Source organism: Thunnus maccoyii, chromosome 1 (assembly GCF_910596095.1).
Source record: "Thunnus maccoyii chromosome 1, fThuMac1.1, whole genome shotgun sequence".
Lineage (NCBI taxonomy): Eukaryota > Metazoa > Chordata > Actinopteri > Scombriformes > Scombridae > Thunnus > Thunnus maccoyii.
In genome coordinates, this window is record NC_056533.1 from 31,712,329 (window position 1) to 31,732,459 (window position 20,131).

The 20,131-nt window shown below is 38.2% G+C and overlaps 1 protein-coding gene across 3 annotated transcripts in view; it reads left to right on the forward strand.

The window, feature by feature from the left end:
• The window catches only part of tspan4a (tetraspanin 4a), a 144,009-nt gene that overhangs the window by 83,190 nt on the left and 40,688 nt on the right, over window positions 1–20,131 (forward strand). For all 3 annotated transcript variants that reach the window (XM_042391389.1, XM_042390668.1, XM_042389854.1), the window contains one exon: window positions 11,560–11,751. In XM_042391389.1, coding sequence (XP_042247323.1) covers window positions 11,560–11,751 — 192 coding nt within the window. The remainder of the gene's footprint in view (window positions 1–11,559; window positions 11,752–20,131) is intronic.

The following is a 20,131-nucleotide window of genomic DNA, read 5'->3' on the forward strand; positions in this document are numbered from 1 at the left end:
AAAACCAGTTATTACTTTCCATGTAAATTCATCTTTTATTTGGTGTACATAAAACAGCCTGGTATGCCTTTCATATCTATGAGCATAATAGCCTACCTCCTGCTAAAATCCCAATCAGTGGGACATGAATGCTTTTCGCTGCTCCATTATTGGCTCTTTGATTTAGGGTTCAGTCATGTGAAACCGTGCTCCTCTCAGCCATGATGAAGAAGTTATTGCAGTCCTACGGGAAACAGTGAAATGTGTTTTTGTTATTTTCCTCCTTTTCTCACAGTTTGTAAAAAGGAAAAATGGGTATAGCTGTAAATTAATTCAAATGAAAAGTGGATGGGGGCAGTTTTGAATTAGTTCAAATTAATTAATTGGTCTTTCCAAATGGGCTGCTGGTGTGAAACTTGATCGGTGTTAGAAAGCTTCCACTGTTATAAGAGGCAAGGAGGCTCTGACAAAATGTTTTCAATTAACAATTTTATATGGGTAGCATATGTTCAGTACCATTGGCTTAAAGACATTGGTTTGTCATAATTACCATTCCTAATTAGTAGTAGATTCTACTGTGCCACCTATCTAACGTGCTGCTAGCTCTCTGCACTGTGGCTCTGAGAAAACCAGAGAGGAAGGTGCTGGAGGGAAGTCTGGTGTTTGCACTCGCCTTAGCAACAAGGGGCAGGATGTTTCGCATCTTTTTATTCCCAATCTGAAGGTAGCAAACAGCCTGAGGTGAAGCATAGTTTCCTGTTTACACAATGGCTTGCTAACAAAAGCACAATTTTGGTAAAAACATGCATGTTTTAGGCTTATTAACTTCAATTTTATTTCTATTTAAACAAGGAATGAAAACTTGAAGCTCTTACAAGGCTATACATTTGTTACCAGACAATGCACACACACACACATACACACACAAGAATACTGTAGCTGTGTTAAACATTTTTAAATCCAACTGAGGTTTTTGCAGCAATGAGAGTGTTAACAGTGCAACAAATACTGAAAGTGCTGAAGCTGTAAATGATAATGTGCAAGAGATGTATTATCCAGATTATATATAAAAACAGTTTAATTCCTGCTGCATTTAAGTGCTCTGAAGTGGCTCTCAGAGAGAAACATTTTCAACTCTCAAACCAGGGGGTGACCATGACAATCAAGGATGACATTTGCCTTGCTGAGCAAATGCCTTTCAAAGATTTCAGCCAGCTGAGGCCAACTCCAGTAATCTTGCCTGCTACCTTCAAAAGTCTCCTAATCTCTTTTATTGAACATACCCAGTTTCCAAAACCAGGACATCATGCAGAAGGTTGATTCAGTGAGACAATGAAATGACCTTTTTGCAGCTATTATCAGTATGTGCCTCAAAATTCATCTTAATGTCAATAAGGGTACCAGAAACTTGAAGCTGCCCACCAGCTTTATTGATCGTGTTCGTGTATGTGTGGGGGCGGATGACGGTTGTCTAAAATCAATAATCACACCCTTGGTTTTTGAGGCATTCAGTTGCTGAGAAAAGTTGTCACACCAAGACACGTGTGGGACACAGGACACGTTCAAAATAAGTCCCCGTCCATCCTCTACCTCCCACCAAAGGTTACCAATGACTTAATAATGAGAAAAGTTGATAATAAACCTGATTTCCCGCTGACGTATGTCGTTTGCATATAAAATATGAAAAGAGGTAGCGCACAGCCCTAAGGAGAGGCGGTGGATGAAAAGGGTGAACTGTTTACTCTCAAACACTACAACCTGTTAGTAATTAAAACTGCTCTCCAGCCAGTTCAGTTCATATTTCGCTTGAGTTAAAAGCTTTTCTGCTAATGAATGAGGTTGGACTGTGTAAAAAAAAAAAAAAAAAAAAAATCAATAAGCAGAGCCGTGCAGAGGCCTTTCCACTATTCACACGGTTGGTGTAAATGTGGGATTTTCTAGCCTTGCCTCACTTTATAAGCAAAATGTAATAGATTCATCACTTTTACACTGTTGTCCCATAACAGTTTCTATTCATCATATGTTCTCTTTTCATCATTACTAAACATGGGGCCTCTTTAATTCATTAGCGCTCTTTAATTCATTTGCAATGACCTTGATCATTCTTGTCAGTTGAGTTGCTTAAACTTAACCTGACCCTGTTGAGGGTGGCAGATCACAAAAAGCTTACATGAATCAATTTGAACCAGTCATGGTTTGTCAGCGCTGTCCTTGATGTTTTTAACAGGGACTTTATAAGTCTTTGCTTTTCACATTGATCTCTTCTGATGGTGGAGATTTTTGTGTACAACAAGTATATTATCAAGCTGTTTAATTCAGCCAGGATCTGCAGCCAAACAGCAGCAAAGCAGCCCTGTTCTCAGAAGTTCATCAGTACAGACGCCCTAGAAGTGTGTAGGCTGGGTGTAGATATAAGTAAAAATGTCAGATGTAAACATTAACCAAATGAGACATGTCGACCATCAAAAATAATAGAAGCATGCCTCGGGCCAGTCTGTGGCAGAAGTTATTAACTCTCCAAGTTTTATTAAAAAGTTGTGTGAAGACGTTATGGCCTTTAAACATGTAAAATACTGAAGTTTCATTTTGTGTCTCATCAGCAGATAACTTTAAAGCTACATTAAGTTAAAATGTTGTCGTATGGAACCTACTGAGAATCATCATCCAACTCTGCAACGCAATGCAGCACTTAGCCAAATTTAACTAATTGTTTTGGTTCTCAGGGTGCATACAGACTGTGCAGTTGAGTCCCTTGAACAAACCCTCCCATATAAAATTACAGGCTTTCCAGCAAAGAAGTTTAGTTACTGTAGGCCAAGTGTACACTTGGTACATCGGGATCAGCTAAAATAATCCTGATCAAAATCTGATATATCATATATCATATACTGTATATCATCATATAAACTTAATAGTTGTTGAACCAGGTAACTCATGTGAAATAATCAAATAGTGTGTGTAAATCAACATTTAGGTAAGTTTAAGTATCGAATTGGACGCAATATTGGCATATACCTGTTATTGAAGGAGGTGTTATTAAAGGCCTAAGGAAATGAGTGGCATCTAGCAGCTCAAGAGTAGATATTTTTCTCTGGAGTTGGTGGAAACAAATCAGAGCAAAAAAAGGAGATTGAATATTGCATTTATATTCATCAGGTGACCAGAAACAACCTATAAATGTTGTTCTGTGTCTGCTGGAAATGGTGTGTGGTGCATGCATAATCAGTCGACAAAGTTCTTTGATAGATTGCTTTTAGAGTTTGCTTGAGAGGGCAGGTGATTCTGGCCAGGACACGACCAACATTTTACAATAATACGTTAAGAAATTCTACTCTATAAGCTGAAATTGAAAATGTGCCACGTTTGGACAGATAAAGATTAAAGCTGTAACTTATTTAAAGCAAAAGGTAATACAGATCAAAGTATGCAATATATTAAAAACCAACAACCTTTAATCCTCATCACCAGAGCAGATATAAAGACCGGGATTCATTCTTCAGGGACAAACTGAATACATGATTCACACATCAAAATGTCAGAAGAGAAATAATAGATGAAGCATGTGAATTCAAACCAGCATTCTTTGGTGTGGTACCACACTCCCTGGCCTCAAGACTTTCACATTTCATTCATGTATGTATGAGAATTCAGTTTATGACCTTAATCATGTTAATATCATTATATAAATATGTATTCTTGACCCATGCTGGACGGAGCGCTCGTAACTGCAATGAGATCAGAGCGCTGATATTCATGTACTGTGAATGTAGTCATTAAAAGCACCTGTGTCATACATTGCAAACCCAGAAGTCAAGTACATCTACTGCACATGTATATTTTATTGGGGGAAATCATTCAGAGACGTTCTTTCATTGCCATATCATCAAAATATCGGTATAAATGTTTCTGCTCCACTGTGCCAAGTTTTCTGTTCATGTTTCTGATGCAGTAAAGGCAGTTCAGTTAATAGGAATTTATTGAAGAAAGCTGTATGTTCTCACACACAGAACAGTCGCAGTCCTGGGCCTTAATCAGTAGACAGTATCAGAGGCTCTGCTTCAAATACACAAACCTGCTGTGAGTGGGGGAGGCAGTCCAGATGGTCGCATCAATTTCAACACTGCAAATCTGTGGGAGTGTAAAGATGGAAGCTGCTGTTTTTGGGATGGGTGCTAATCAAGACCAGTAGTGATCAGAGTGAAAATAGAACTGCTTGTAAAAGCTGATAGATGGAAGGATTTTTTTTTTTTTAAACTTCAAAATGAACTGCACAAAAAAAAGACCACATTTCTGAAACTGTGATGATGACATGTGGTGAGAAGTCATTCCAACATTTATTCGGTATTCTAGTGCTGAATTACTGAATCAATTCATTGATTTGTTGATGGACCAAAATTGAGTTATTTATCAAGTGAAAATGCTAAACATTTGCTGGTTTCAGCTTTTCAAAGGTGGAATTTTCCTGTTTTTCTCTCTTTTCGATCACTGTAAATGGAAAATCCTCTGATTTTGGACTTTTTGTCAGACAAAATAAGCAATGTGAAGATGTCACCTTGGGCTCTGGGAAATTCGTATTCATAAAAATGCGCATTTTTCACATTTTTTTTGGCAGTTTGGATCAAAAGAAACAAAAAGAAGATTAATTGATAGTTAAAATTAGTTGCTTTGTGCATTTTAATTGCATTTCCACAATGTGCAGTACAAGGATACAAAAGGACCTTTATTGTCATCTCATCACAGTTACATTTATACTTTTCAGTTCAGTGCTACATATGATGACATGAAATTGTGTTTCCTGGGGCTTTGGTGAGAAAGTAGCATAATGCAAAATAAGTATTTAAACTTTAAAATAATTTAGAATTCAAGGATTAAAAGTTTAAGGTTTAAAAAAATATAAATAAAAGAAATAAATACAATAATATAGTGTGCAGGGTTGACTTGGTGCAGACAGTTGAAACTGTAGCAGCGTTCATGATCATCGATTATGCAAAAGATTGTTTAGCTATGTACATGCATGTTATCCAGTATATATATCCCCTTTCAAACATGCACTTAAATGTTGATGAAAATTTAACATGTCGGTCTCATGTCTATCTATTATTATTGTTACCAAGTGACACATAACATGGAACAAATGTGAATTGAATGTTGTTGTTATATAAGCTTAAAGGCTGCAGCAGCACAAGGTAAAATATACAAGAGAGAAATTGAATGCAAATTGTGCTCACCTTTCATTAAGAGTACTGTAGTAAATATATCACTTCATTATCGTCTCTCATACACAGGAAAAATCTAATCACTTTAATAATGAATGGGATTCTTTCCTCTCGCTGTACAGGGTGAAACAGATAAAACTCCTTGTCAGCCACAATAATAGTCAGACCAGCTCCCCCTCCCTGTGTGTTCGCTTTTCATTTATTCATTTGCCGTGGATGAAATTATGTATATCCAGCAAAACGCTTTAGATAAAGCTTGTGAGCAAATAGAAATGAAATGAGTCACAACCTAACATTGTCGGACTCTAAGAAATAGGCAGCAGAGTAAATGAAGAAATTGATGAGAAATTTTATGTGAGGATTCACCAGTGAGCAGAGGCGTCGAGTGTCCCTGGTGCTCAAAATGGTCATTAATTAGTGCTTCAACAGCAAGAAAACACTCTTCTTCTTCTTCTATGTTCACATTACAGGCCTTGATGCTCAATTTAGATTTTTTTTTAGTCAGATCTGATCTTTATGTGTTGATGGTTCACATTCATGTTTGTAAGTGACATCAGGGTCAGACTCCCAACATATGCACTTATGAGTTGCATAAAGAAGTAGCAGGCTATTTATAACATACATAGGCTAAGAAATAGATGTCAAGTTGACACCCTAACAACAGGTGTACTTATAGGGTTTCCTAAAATAATGTAATAAATACATAAATAGCCAAGAAATCTTTATTTGTTTGACAATTGTTATGGGCAGCCTGACTCTCAGCACATTTATGCCACAATCGGTAACTTCACATATAAAACAAATATGACATAATCATATGTCATGAATGTAGTTTATGACAAAATGCAATGCACTCGTCATGAAACAAAACAGCCAAAGCTTAGTTTTCACACTGCACAAAAGCTCAAAATGTTGATGATCTGGAAATGTGAGAGCTATTTATAGTCAATCATCCGACATTGTGTTCACAGCTGATCTGATGCAATTCACACATCAGGCTTAACAGTCAGGATTTCATGTTACTGACACAATTTCAATCAGGAGAGACAAGTGAATGGAGAAAAGATAACGTTTATTATACGGATAGAAATGATAGTCATAAAAGACTTTGGCGCTTTGACTCCACAGGGACATTATCCCTGAGCAGCCGCTAGATAGATCCCCCCCCCCACCCCCCCATGGAGTCCGGACACTGGTGGTGGTGGCTGATGACTTCAGATGAGACTGATAGCTGATGAAGTGATGAGACCGATGATCCTGCAGAGACTGGGGTGGATAGAGAGAGATATATATTTAAAAAGACTCAATCTGCACCTCTGAGCATCGGCAGCTTGGAAATAGAGCGAGCATGTGTGAGAGATGAGAATGACAGGGTGGTACGAGCAATAAACTACGGGCCCGGGCATACGAAAGGTAGTCTTCCTGAGTTTTTGAGGTGTTTTTTCATTCTGCAGCTTCACATTAGTGCTCCATATGTATTCAAATCCAAAAATTTTGGTCTTAGTACATATGTTTTAGTGTCAAAATCCTATTTTCCGAAGTCCTTCTAAAAACTTTTCCCCATGCGACCTGATGTAGGTTCCCTGCATGATGACAACTGATATAAACCCCCCTAGCCCACTTAGCCAGTATGTTTCTATTGATCATTTCTTTTAGTTTTGTAATCTCTCCTCTGCTTATGAGTTTATGAATCTGACCTCAGAATATTTGCAACCATCTATTCCAAGCATTCCTTTTTCATCCATCACCCTTCTCACTGTGGCCGATATTCATTAGAGAATACACTCTGGTGCGTAATAAGGGTCCGCTGTGAACAACAGTGACCCAAAGACCCTTCACTTGCAAGCTGTTGAAATCTCCCAGCCATGGTAGATAGTGAACAGAAACCTGCCTCAGTGACTGGAGCCCCTCACGAGTGCTTTTTATTTTCGCCTTGCCCTACTTCCAGCTCAAGAGCTCATTAAATAAGATCTTGTGTTAAAGCTGGAAATAGAAAGAAAAGTGGGGGAAAAACAATAATCTTGTATTTAGCCATGTAAATCTTATTGCCTTTGGGGGTCTCTGGCAAGTGGCCGTAGAGTGTTTGTGTTTGCATGTATGATGGATGTTTCCTATAGATGTGTCTGAAAATTCTTACTGAAGCACATCATGAATTTGTTACTGTTTTTCTCCTCCCACTATCATGTCTGTGCCTCTAAAGGCAAACATGCTGTGGTTCATAAGAACAAATTTTCAAAGAAGTAAAAACAAGAATCCACACAGGCTCTGGACTCCAAAAGGAGATTTCTTCTCACAGCAGATGAATTCTTCAAACGGTGGCCCCTACTGACTGCAATTGGTCTTGTATATTAAAAACCCAACCTCTTTGGTGGAGGTGATAATTAGTCTTATACTACAAATCAGTCTGTTTAATGGGAAATTTATACTTCCTTCCTTTGAAATGTACAAATAATCAGATACCACATAGACTCAATCCAAAACTGTTTTTTATATTAAAATGTCCCAAAGGGGCTACTGTCTAATAGAGGAAAAAATTTTGAAAAAAAAAACCCTAATCAAATTCATAACTGAACCAAAGAGAATATTTTAACCTTAGCCAAATTTATTTAACCTCATTCTCACACCCACAACTGAACAAAAATATAAATAGGTGAGGCAAAAGCAGGGCCTCTATTTGTAGGATATGAAATGAATATTTCAAGTTTTCATAGGATATGTTTCCAAACAAGAGATTATGGTTAAGATAACACATTGCACAGCTGTTTTTTTGAACATCATGTTACATCGTGATTGCCATCAGACATCATTGTACTAATGTTGTGCTTGAATCTCATGAAGTGCTTTCACACTAACCCGTTTGGTACAAATTTTGGCGTTTTTGTCCATTTTGTTTCAGTTTGTTTAACTGAAAGTTGTTAATTAAACCAAATAACCGCGGTGAGACTGTTTGAAAAGGTGTGTTGCAGAGCGAGCTCTGGTGAGGTTTGCTGGTCGTGTGAAAGCAAATTAGATCAACTACAGGACTTTATAAATACAGTAAATGGTTTGAGCATGAATTCAAAGGCAAAACTATCTGCTGATCTAATCTGCTGATCATCAGGGTCGTATTCCAGAAAGCGGGTTTAGTGAAAACTCTGAGGTTGTTAACCCTGAGATGAGGGAAACTCTAAACTCTTGAGTCGGTTACCACGGTAACTGACTCTGTGAACCTAACCCGCTCACGGGCAGGGTTTCTTCAACAAACCCTGAGTTTCTTTCTGTCTCCTCTCTCTTACAGAGCAAGACACGCTGTTCCATTTCCTCATTCCTTCAGTCCGTATCAAAGCGCATTAATTAGCGGAGGTTTACTGTCTGTCACAATCAAAATCCTGGTTGGATGTTAGTTTGTTACTCAAGGGCTTTCAGTTACCGCTTTTATGCAATTTCAATTCAGTGTGCTTTGTTGGCATGAAAGTTTTGAGTACAAAATAACAATAATATGAACCTTAACACAACATTAAGATTGATATATATTAATTTTATATACACAGTATAACCTTTGTGTGTATGTGTGTGTGTGGTTGTGTGTGTGTGTGTGTGTCGAGGTAATTGATTGTCCCTCAATCTGTGATATGTCGATACACATTGTGCAGAATTATATACCCTGTGTCCTTCTCCTACAGTAGAAGGATTTTTCATTTTTAAGCTCTTTGAAATCTGAAATAACATTGAACTTGTTAAAGAAAATGTTCCTTATTTCACCGAAGGTTTTACATTGTAGGAAGAAGTGCATCTCTGTCTCAACCTTACCTGTCGAACAGTGAGCATATATTGTGTTTACAGGCTCAGTGAACACAACCTGGCAGACAAAAAAATCATGGCAACCAAAAGTACTTTGTTAGGATCTGTCTCTGCTTTCTATCTCTGACAGCACAGATATTCTGCCAATTCATAATCTCTTTTTAGGGCCAGATAACACTCTAATATATTTTGGCTTTCAGTTTCTTCTTTCCCATGTTCCAAATAGGTTTCTTTACTTTGTGTTATAATAGGGTTTACTCTGATTGGTGCTTGGAAAGCAGTGTTGGTGTGAGACTGCCAGAGTGTGTCTGAGAGAGGGGAGTTAGTTTGAGCACCAACTGACATAGGGGACTTATTTCTGGGCTCGGCTCTTGAGTTTGGAGGGCTTTGGAATGGAGGGTGTCTAGGGGGCTGGATTTAAAGTGATTAAAAAATTTGAGTGCTCTCTTTTGAATGTTAATTATCAGCGGATATCTGCCTAATTCTGCTCTACGTGCATTTATTGGACTTTCTTTTTTGTACATGTAAAATCTATCTGCAGAATTCTGTATATAAAGAGTCTGTTGGATGTTTGTCCCAGAGGGTATTGCTATGATGATTGAGCCCAGACATCACTACCATACAGCACAATGGGCAAGATGACACTATCAAATAAGCCAGATTTTAATTGGAATTTGGAAATTGTAAAATTGTCTCTTAATTGCATTTAGAGCTCTTGGAGCTTTTCCTTTTAGTGCATTCACTTCCATGTTGAAACTCCCTGATGCTTTTATGGTTATACCAAGGTAGGTATAGGTATAGGAGTCATTAGTTTTCTTCATATTTACTGCCAGAACCCAGTTCTGACAGAACTTTTCTACTATATCCAGCTGTTGCTGTTGTCCTTGTTCAGTAGGAGACAGTAGAGCAAGGTCATCGGCATAAAACAGAGACTTCACCTCTCTATCTAGGATGGAGAGTCCAGGAACATTGATCCAACTGAACAGCAAGTTCATTTATATACACATTAAATAAAATCAGACTTAAATTGCAACCGTGATAAACACCTCTTCTCTGGGTGAAGAATTCAGTTTGTTTGTCTCCAATTTTAACAGCACACCTATTTTCCAAATACACTGATTTAGCCAGATCATACATTTTGCCCCCTATACCACAATGTAGAAGTCTGTAATAGAGTCCTTCATTGCAAAATAGGGTCTAAAGCTTTCTTGAAATCAATAAAACAAGTGAATATCTTACCTGTTTTTGTTTGGTGCACATGTTTGTTAATTAGTGTGAAAGGTATATACATGGTTGGTGGTGCAGTGTTCAAGATGAAGTGTTCGTCAAGGAAATCTAATATTCTTTTATTTATTTATTAGGATAATTTATTTATTTAATAGAATAATTTACCTAGATAACTACTGATGCAGACGCCACGGTAGTTACTAGGGTCTGATTTGTCTTATGAATGGTGGAAATGAGTCTTTTGCACCAGATGTCAGGAAAACATCCTGACTGTAACACGATATTGAACAACTTCAACACTGCACCAACACTGGAGTGCTGCATTTGAGTGTTTCATTTTTAATACTGTCTGGACTACAAGCTTTCCTTGGCTGGAGAGATTTTGTCTGTGTGGTCTGTGTGGTGGTTGTCTTTATTTGTTTCTTCTAATGTTTGGAGTTTCTCTTTTATAATACTGAAGGAATTAGATTTATTGGTATTTCTTTGTACAGATTTTCAGAATTTGCTCTCTAGATGTCACATTTTCGGATTGGATTTGGCTGTATTTTTACAGTAATTTCATCTGACTTTTTAACTAAGAGGAACAGGGAGTCCCAATCAGATGAACATGGCTCAGCGATGCCGTTGTCTAGCATATACTGAACTTCAGTCTCCAACTGTCTCCTCTTCTCATCCCACACATGATAAAAGTGCTGCTTGATGGGCTCAGCATCTTCAACATCTATGTCCTGCTCTATTAAGCGTGTTTGGGACGGGGTATCAGAAAAACAGCGATGGATAGCTGTTGATTAGTTCGATCAATTCATTACGTTTATCCGCATCCAAGCGAGTGACGAGGAAATCCCTAATTTTTCAGTGTCTCCAACAATCTTCATTTCATAAAACAGAAGAAAACAGACTTAAAGCATAAAAATATGCTTTTACTCATGTGTAGCACAAGTGAAACACGTAGACAGCTGGATTGATTGATTCAATCAGATGCACCGTGAGACGGACGACTGAAAAAACGTGGCTGAAACACTTTCTGTGTAGACATGGTGTTAGGTTGCTGAACTTTTGTGGTAAACCTGCTTCTAAGTCTTTGCTCTGCTATCTCGTTTGATCTTTTATCCCAGGTTTTGCTGCTGTTCTGAGATTTTGACAACAGATTTTTTTCATTTTGATTTTCCCTCTTCAGCCTTTGCACCCCCCTTACTGGCATGCAGTTTAAAAAAAAACAAACAGAAAGCCACAACAAGTCTGCACCTATTTTTTTATGCACCACCATGTATGAATGTCTTTTTTTGTTTAGGACAAGTTTGACTTTGTTGTTGTTATACACTGACAGCTTGACGTCTCTTTGTGTTTCCCCCTGCAGTTGGGAGGATGTGGCATACTGGGAGTGGGAGTCTGGCTCTCAGTGACCCAGGGTAACTTCGCCACGCTTTCATCATCCCTTCCCTCCCTGTCGGCAGCCAACCTGCTCATCGCGGTGGGGACCATCATCATGGTGATTGGCTGTCTGGGCTGTGTTGGAGCTGTCAAAGAGAGCCGTCCTCTGCTATTGACGGTAAGCTATTTACCAGGATGGTTTTTGATGTTCTCGCTGACTTCAAACACAAGGCTGTGTTGATGTTCTGATGTCAAATTCTCAGATTATATTTTCTTGTTGCTGCTATGACAGATAACGTCAACAACTTTGTATTAAATAATATACACTCTCATACAGCATGGATGCGTTTCTGTCTCGGTTCTCTCGATCACTGATTGATATGACAAGCTGGTGATTCCACCTGTATCAACTTCTTGAAAACTTTTACTTAGTCTCTTGAACAGCTGATGTGTAGGAGATCTTCCCAGAGGAAAATATCTTGTTAACAAGAAGTCTTTAATTTTTCATTTCTTGTTTGTTTGTGGTAAACAGAAGCAGACCTACACGGGTCTCAATAATCACTATGGCTCAACAGATGAAGGAAAGATGATACAGTAGAAACAAAATCCTGACGTCTATTATTTATTTTATTTATTTAAGCTTATTGAAACATTCAGACAAATGACCACTATCCACCCAACAACTACAGAGCTGGCTGCTAACATCCTGTCTGAAAATGATGTGATATGTTCAGCTAACATTAAATGATTTATTTTGAGGAAGACCCAGCACAGAATGACTCTCAAATATCAGAATGATACAATTTCTGAAGGAACCATCGCAGACTAAGCTAAAATACTACAGATACTACAAAATACTCTTTCTGGTTAATGCATGATATGTTAAAGCAACATGAACAACTTGCACATGTTCATACAGACAACTATAGAAGGCATTTAGCATTTTCTGTGCATTAAAGTGGTAAATGACAATATCTTGTAGTTTATCACAGTACATATCTTGTGGCACTTTTCATAGAAAACACTCCTGACCTTCATCAGGATATCAATAATAGAAAACTAATTCACTTTCTTGGTCGCTTCATTTGAATGGTGCATTAACTTACTGTAATCTGATTGTAAACCCAGTGTGGTTGGCTTTACGTCTTGATTATTGATAATATATATATGGTTGTATGTCGGCGGCCACCTCTGACTATTTTAAAAATACATTACACAAACCTCATGACATGTATTACATCTGTGTGCACACAGGGATGCTGTTTCAGTAACTTGATAAAAATCAATGAGAAATAGCTGAGACACAGCCAACAACAACAACACAATACAATTACAGTAGCTTTATGCAACAAAGAAAAATCAATTCATTTTTCTATTACAACGACAAGGATATTTTGAATAATTCATGGCTTCCCTGAGCTTCCGGGACAAAACCTTTAGGGACCATATGGGGGTATAGATCTCTGGCCCCCCCTTGGACCCACACCAGAACCCCACCGACATGGTTCCTCTTTTTACCAGTTAAATGTCTGGAGATATTTCTATTAGCTGCACCAATCTGAGTAGACCAGCGAGTACATGTTTGTCTGGGGGCTTAACAGCTGTTGTAAGTCATGTCAAAGTACATCTTGTACATCTTACCCATGTTATACAACCCATGTTATGATGACACATTTTTTTTAATGACATACATAAATGATCACGACAACGACCGCTTTTCAGTCAATATGTTCTCAGAACAATGTGCAGCACTGTGCAAAAGTTTTAGGCACCCTAGATGTTTAGATTCTTATCCATTATGCAATACCATCAGGGAGGTGTCTGATCGGTCCCAAATTTATTCATGACATGACAATGACCCCAATCAGACAGCTAGAGTCATAAAGAGCTATTTTCAGCAATAAGAAGAATGATGAGTCCTCTAACAGATAGTATGGCCCCCACAGAGCCCTGATCTCAACATCATGGAGTCAATCTGGGATTACATGAAGAAGCACCTGAGATGGCTTAAATAATAAATCCACAGAAGAACATTCTTTCTCCAGGATGGTTACAACAACCAACCTGCAAGTTACCGTGAAAAACTGTGTTAAAGTGTACTGAGGAGACTGAGCTGCTGTGTTAAAGGCAAAACTGCTCACAGCAGATACTGATTTCATTTAGGTTTCTGCTGTTTACTCAACTTTGTAAGAAGTTAATTGATAAATTAAAACAGTTTATAGCAATATTTTTGTAAGCATTCTCACTTTACTTTTAGTGCCTAAAACTATTGCACAGCACTGTATGTATGTGCAGTGTACACTTCTATAATTAAGGTGGTGAAGAGGGTTGTCAGCCCTCCACTGTGCGTCGGGCTGAACAAAACGCCCTTTAGCTGTGATATAATTACAATATACCACGGCCAGTCATGAGTTATTGCTTTTATAAAACAGTCACCAAATATTACAACACAGAAATTATAGACACGATCCAATAAAAACTGTTTTATTAAATAATTTTTACATTACAAGAGTCATTTACAAGAAAGTAGTTCCTGGCTGCCTGCGGTTGCTCTGAACCGTTAATAAACTGCTAAACTAACGTTCAAGCTAGTCAGAGATCTAACCAGAGTTATTTATTCACATTAATTTGAACATTCCCATTAATTGTACACCCATGGAAAAACTGTCCAATGTCACCGAAGTCACGTTGCAAAGTGTTTGCAGTAATGTTAGACTCATTTCGTTAGGAGATACGTTGTTTGGTGCGGTGAGGATGCTGCTCCACCTTCTCCGGAAACTGAGCTTCAGTCGCCAGTAGTTTTAGAGAGAGCTCTCAAATTTGTGCTTACAGACATGATCTCTCTTGCTTCAAGGCCAACATCCAAAAGCTCTTGCACCACGGTGCTGCAGAGACAGTGGTTGGTGGAGCTCTGCGTCGTCCCTGCTTGCTTACAGATTGTGGGCAACACTTAGACAGTAACCGCAGAGTGATAATTAAAAACAGAACCGTTAAAGGACATTAAATGTCATAGCCATAGTATATGCTGATTATACCACAGCTATCAACCAGTTAGATTTTTTATAGAGATAGAATCTCACTTATATGAGTTACATATAAACATTTGTATGTAGACAATGCCTATAAATCATAACAAGATCAGATGCTTCATGGCATTTATTTATTCAAATTGTTTTAAAACCAGAGTGGAAATAGAAACCCTGAAATAATAAAATGTTTTTACTGACTTAAAAAAATAGATATTGCTGTTTTTTACTTGTCACTTTATAGTAAACCTGGGATTTTTGTCCATGTTGAGATCCTGTAGGAATGATGACACTTATTCCAGTTATCTGATTGGTCAGTGGTCGGGGTGTTGACAGGTTGTCATCTGATCCTCTGAAGTTAACCTGCTCCGGAGCGGGTTAGCTATTCAGCATAATTATCATGGTGATGTACAACGGCAAGAAGTGAACCACCATCATTACCCTGAAAACCAGAGTTAAACCTGAAGTTACCTTGCTAACCCCAAATCCTGCTTCATAGTACAGGCCTCTGAATTAGCCATGGGAGAAAAGCAGATATATACCCACTAATCTGCAGATCAGGGCACAGGATGTGTTTGACACCAAATATCAAACTTTTCTTCAATCTAATTTATACAAACTTTGGTCTGAGCTCCAATTTCAAACTAGGCATCCCTGAAAAAGTGTGAGATAGATAAGAACTTTAATAAACAAACACATTCATGTAATCAAGCACTGAAACAGCACAGCATTTATCAGAAAGAATAATTCTTTGTGGGGGGAAAAAATAGAATTAATCATTATAAAAATGGCACAGCAGGAGTAAGCGATTATGAGCACTGTGGGAATGAGTCTAAGCGTCGATCATTAGCATGATCCATTTTCCCCACAGTGACCAGAACAATTCCTGCGCTGTGTCAATATAATGAGTCTGGGCGAACTGTAAGTCTGCTTTAATGAGTGACAGAGCGGCCCGTTCTTCATGGAGATTAGAAAAGACTCTTCTCCCATCAAATTTCAGGGCCAATTAGCATGTTGATCGCTGACGAGAGTGTTGCAACATTACTGTGAGATATCTGAGGAATTACTCTTGCACTTGATGCTGGAAAAAGTATTATTATGCCTTTTGTGTGGCTTGTAATCCGAAGCTCCAAACAGCAGAGTCACTGGTTTACAGTCATGAAAAAAAGCTTTTTCAACTGTGACTCAGTGACTTCAAAGACATTTTAGCTTTTGTATGAATGTTGTGTCAAATGTGAAACTTCTGTCACAAACATATTTTATCCAGTCACTTCCTCATGTAAGCTTCAGTCTTGATGTTTGGTTTTGGCCTCGCAGCAGCAGAGTTACTGTAAAGGGAATGTGGGCTGCAAAATTAGTGTGTAAACACACACAAATAAACCTCTTACAAAGACCCTGAAGACTTATTTTTTCAATTTCTGTTCTTACCATGAGCGATGGACACACTACTATCTCCTGCAAAAGTTAGAACAACAGAACTTCAAGGTGTTAGGAGGTAATTGAAGTGTCCACAGTTGTGTGGAAATAACAGTCACTTTCATTTTCTGCGTAGACACAGTTGGTGACTAACGGTTGGATTTCGTCCAAGACTTGGATAGACATGAAACTTTCACTGTTATCAGCAAAAAAGATGAGAAATTGCATTGGGAAATATCTGGGTCTTTTGGAGGGGGGGTTTGGATAAAAAAAGTCAAAAGTTCAGGCTTGTGTACATTAAAATGAAGGGTGAGAAGTTAAGCACGACTCCCAAAGTGCATTTCAGTACAAAACAACCAATCAGTAACCTGAAAATTCTGGTGCATGTGCTGCTAATGGTGAGTGAAGGTTAAAGTTTCCAGTTTCTAGAAACCCGTAGACTGTCCAATTAAAAAATTAGCCCTTTCAGATTCTGGGTAAATTGCTCTTAGTTACAGTAGCAAAGCATTTGAATTGTGCCTCTGATTGGCTACATACAAACAGCTGCTTCCTGGAGTCTTGTCGTCATCATGACGTTGCTCCACGCCAAGAAATAGTTTGGCATATAAACCCCTTAAAACCATCACTTGATGTATTTATACTTGATTTTTGTACAGATTAAACAAAGAAAAATAACGTGTTAATTAATCAGGTTTAGAGGTGCTGGTAGTCGTTTTTGTAACCGTCAGACAGAGCCAAGCTAGCTGTTTCTCCCTGTTTCCATTCTTTATGCTAAGCTAAGCTAACAGGCTGATGGTGGTAGCTTTATATTTAACCAACAGGTATAAATCTTCTCTTCTAACTCGCATGGGCAAGAAAGCAAATAAGCCTTTGATTGCTGCTTAATTAGTCAAAACTATTTATCATTAAAGAGAAATATCTAAAGTCGCCCTCCACTCAAAAATATGTTTTTCTTCTTCACATTCTGCTGAAAGTGAAAAGTTTCTCTGTGCTTGTTGAATATCTGATTTTCCTGGTCCAGTATGCAACTTATACAAGTGTGATGTGGAAACTTGAAGCTTCAGTGCACAAACACTGAGAATGGACTTTACAGTGAAGTAGGAGACATCTTGTGTCCAGCAGTTAAACTTCTGAAATTAAATATATTTGCATATTCATAGATTCTGGAGTTTTTAATGAGGGAGAAGGAGTAGATGTCCTTGTAAGGATTTTAATGTAGTAATTATACTTTCATTTTTTTTGGAAAAATCATAACAGAAATACATTATTGCTCCAAGCAGAGTATTTTTATGTCTTAATACATGTCTGGAGGGGATCTTTAAGCACTGGCTTCAAGTTTTTCTTGCCATTTTATGCCTAGATAGACGGATAAGAGTAACTGAGAAGAGAGAAATGAAGGCTGGACGCAAAAAAGGGATGTTGTGGTTCGTAGTTGGCGCCTTAAACCCATTTGTCACCAGGTCCTCCTGCTTCCAGGTGCTTTTCCTCATGCATCATATAGTGTAATGCACCAGTCATGACCTTAAACCAGATTTTAGTACAAAATCCAATACCCTTTCCTTTTAAATTTAAAATAAGAGTCATAAGGGCCATTGAAATTCTCCAGAAATTCAATTTTCATCAGCCTAATGGGTAATTAAAGTCATGTCTCACACCAGTGAGTTCGGATAGTCAATACGAGAGCAAGTCAAAGGGCACAGAGGAGTTGTGGCAGGTCCGTGACCTAATTTGGCTGCAAATTAGTCAGAATGTGACAGAATGTGAGATCACTCTGGTGGAAATGGAGGCAGATTGTTTACACTGCAGCCACACATGAGCCTGAGATATAGAGCCTGTAAAAATGATTAGACCCACCACATGAAAAGAAGACGGCTATTACCTTCAGAGGCTTCCCTTCATGTACGCTCGAGGCAACAAGATCCCAAAAGGTATTGATTTCAGAGGGGCTGATGGACTGTGTGCCTGACATTACTGCTTCACCAATCTTACCGGCGTGTCAACAGACAAAGAGCCTCTGTAGCTTTCACACTGCGTGGATACCACAGCAGGACCGAAATGAAGGAATCAATCCTCGTTCCTGGACTTTGATTATGGTTCTCATCGTGAAGCCCTGCTAAGGCATCAATCTCTGCTAAACAGGGATATCAGCATCGCCGGCCGAACATCTCATAACATAAATAACATGAGTTTATGCATGCAGCCTTTGTGGAGTGCTTTATATAAATTTTCATAATGCAATCTGCATTTAGACTTCAGTGGCCTATAAAAAGTGGTGTTCTTCAGATATAGTAAAGTCTCCTTAAATGTAAATATTACAGCATAAATCCTCCATGAAGGTTAGATACAGACCAGCTGTGGGTCATTAATTCTCGTGGAACTAAAACTGTAAGAGAACAAAAACCTGAAGGACTCCGGCCTCCTCCATGACTGGAATTGAGAGGTCTTAAAGGACCACTTCACTGAGTTTTATCTCTCTGGTGTGATAGACTGACATGATTATATACACCATTACACGTGTCAGTACTATCTAAATCTCATACTGTAGCCTTGCACAGGGAGAGCAGTAACAGGAAAATACAGCTTTTCTGGTTCCAAATTCTCAGTGTTATCTGGTGATGAGAATAATAAGAAGACTTGGGGCCAAAAAAGAATCTTTCTTGCCATTGCTCAGCCTGTGACTACATGATCAGCGTAAGGATTTGGGGGGATGAAAACCAACTTCCTGCAAGATACAGAGAAAATTGGCTTGTGTAATAGTTTTTATAGTGTATATACTGTAGGAATGTCATATTACACAGCACATATAGATAAGTTTGAAAATCAGCAGAATCTCTGAATCTCTGTTTGATAACAGATTAGCAAGCTGTAATGCTTTTTTGTAGCATTTGTTTCCGTTTATTCTGATATCCCATAAATCTTTCCTGTAGTTATGCTGCTGCAAACAGAATAACATATTTCAGTTTGAATAATGACAATTCAGGAAAAAACATATTGAGCTTGCTTTGGTCGTGTAGTAATGAGATCTCGGTCTTTGTTTATATTAATTCATCACAGCGAGGCTGCAGCAGCAGCACAGAGCAACCCCAACTTCAGTGTTAAATTTTAGCTGAGATATATTGCATTCATGTCCATTTACTTCAAGCACAAACTACCACGAGTAAAACAGAAGAGCAGATGCAAATGTATTTTCGCTGCCTGCTGCGTCTGTCACATAAACAAGCGTGTCATTACAGTCTTATTAGGCAACAGCCTTGCAAAGTGATTTGGAACAAATTATGCCATTTTTTATGTTACATCTCAATTAAATCTTTTTTTTTTTCTCAGAGAAGAAGGCCAGCTATTTAGATGTTGTTATTATTATTATTATATGGAAGTTGTGTCTGTCATTTTACATTAAATGTGTTTCATGAAGGAAACAACTGCTTCAGAATGATTCCTTAGCACTTGACTTAATTGGTGCACAGTTTTTATTATTATTATTAGCCTTTCTGCACAGTTCACAAATGTATTTTCATTATTTACAGTTAATTTCAGAAACCCATTTGATAACAGTGACAGTGTAGCAGTTTGCAATCCCTTAACTTAATTCAATAGCTTTCTTGCAGTATATAATAAAAGTAAAATACATTTTTCTGCCATCAAGTGATCCCATTGAATCTGCTTGTGTCTGAATTGCCTGTGGTCTAAAGAAAAGGAGTTAAATTTCTTATTAAGAGCAGATTAATGGGGAAATGTCCAGAGAGCCACAGGGGATGGAGTGTGTTTGTTTTCCAAGTGCTTGTGAGTATCAGTTTCTCATTCTTAATGATGTCCCTTTGCCTTTGCTCTCTGATGTAATATCACGGTCTCAAAGAAAAACTGAAGATCACAGGAGAGCAAAGAGTCGTTGAGAGACTGAGAGTGAAATCATAAAAAAAGAGAGATGGGGGGGGGGGGGGGGTTGATGATCCAGTCAATCAGAGGTTTGTGAGCTGTTAAGAATGAGGGGGCGTTATCTTCCTGTATCAGAGCTAGAAAAATAGTGACACAAAAATGGCCACAAGCGTGGATGGATTGTTGTTAGTGGACTTCCAGAAATTGAAATAATTCTTCTGGCAACATGACAAACGATACATT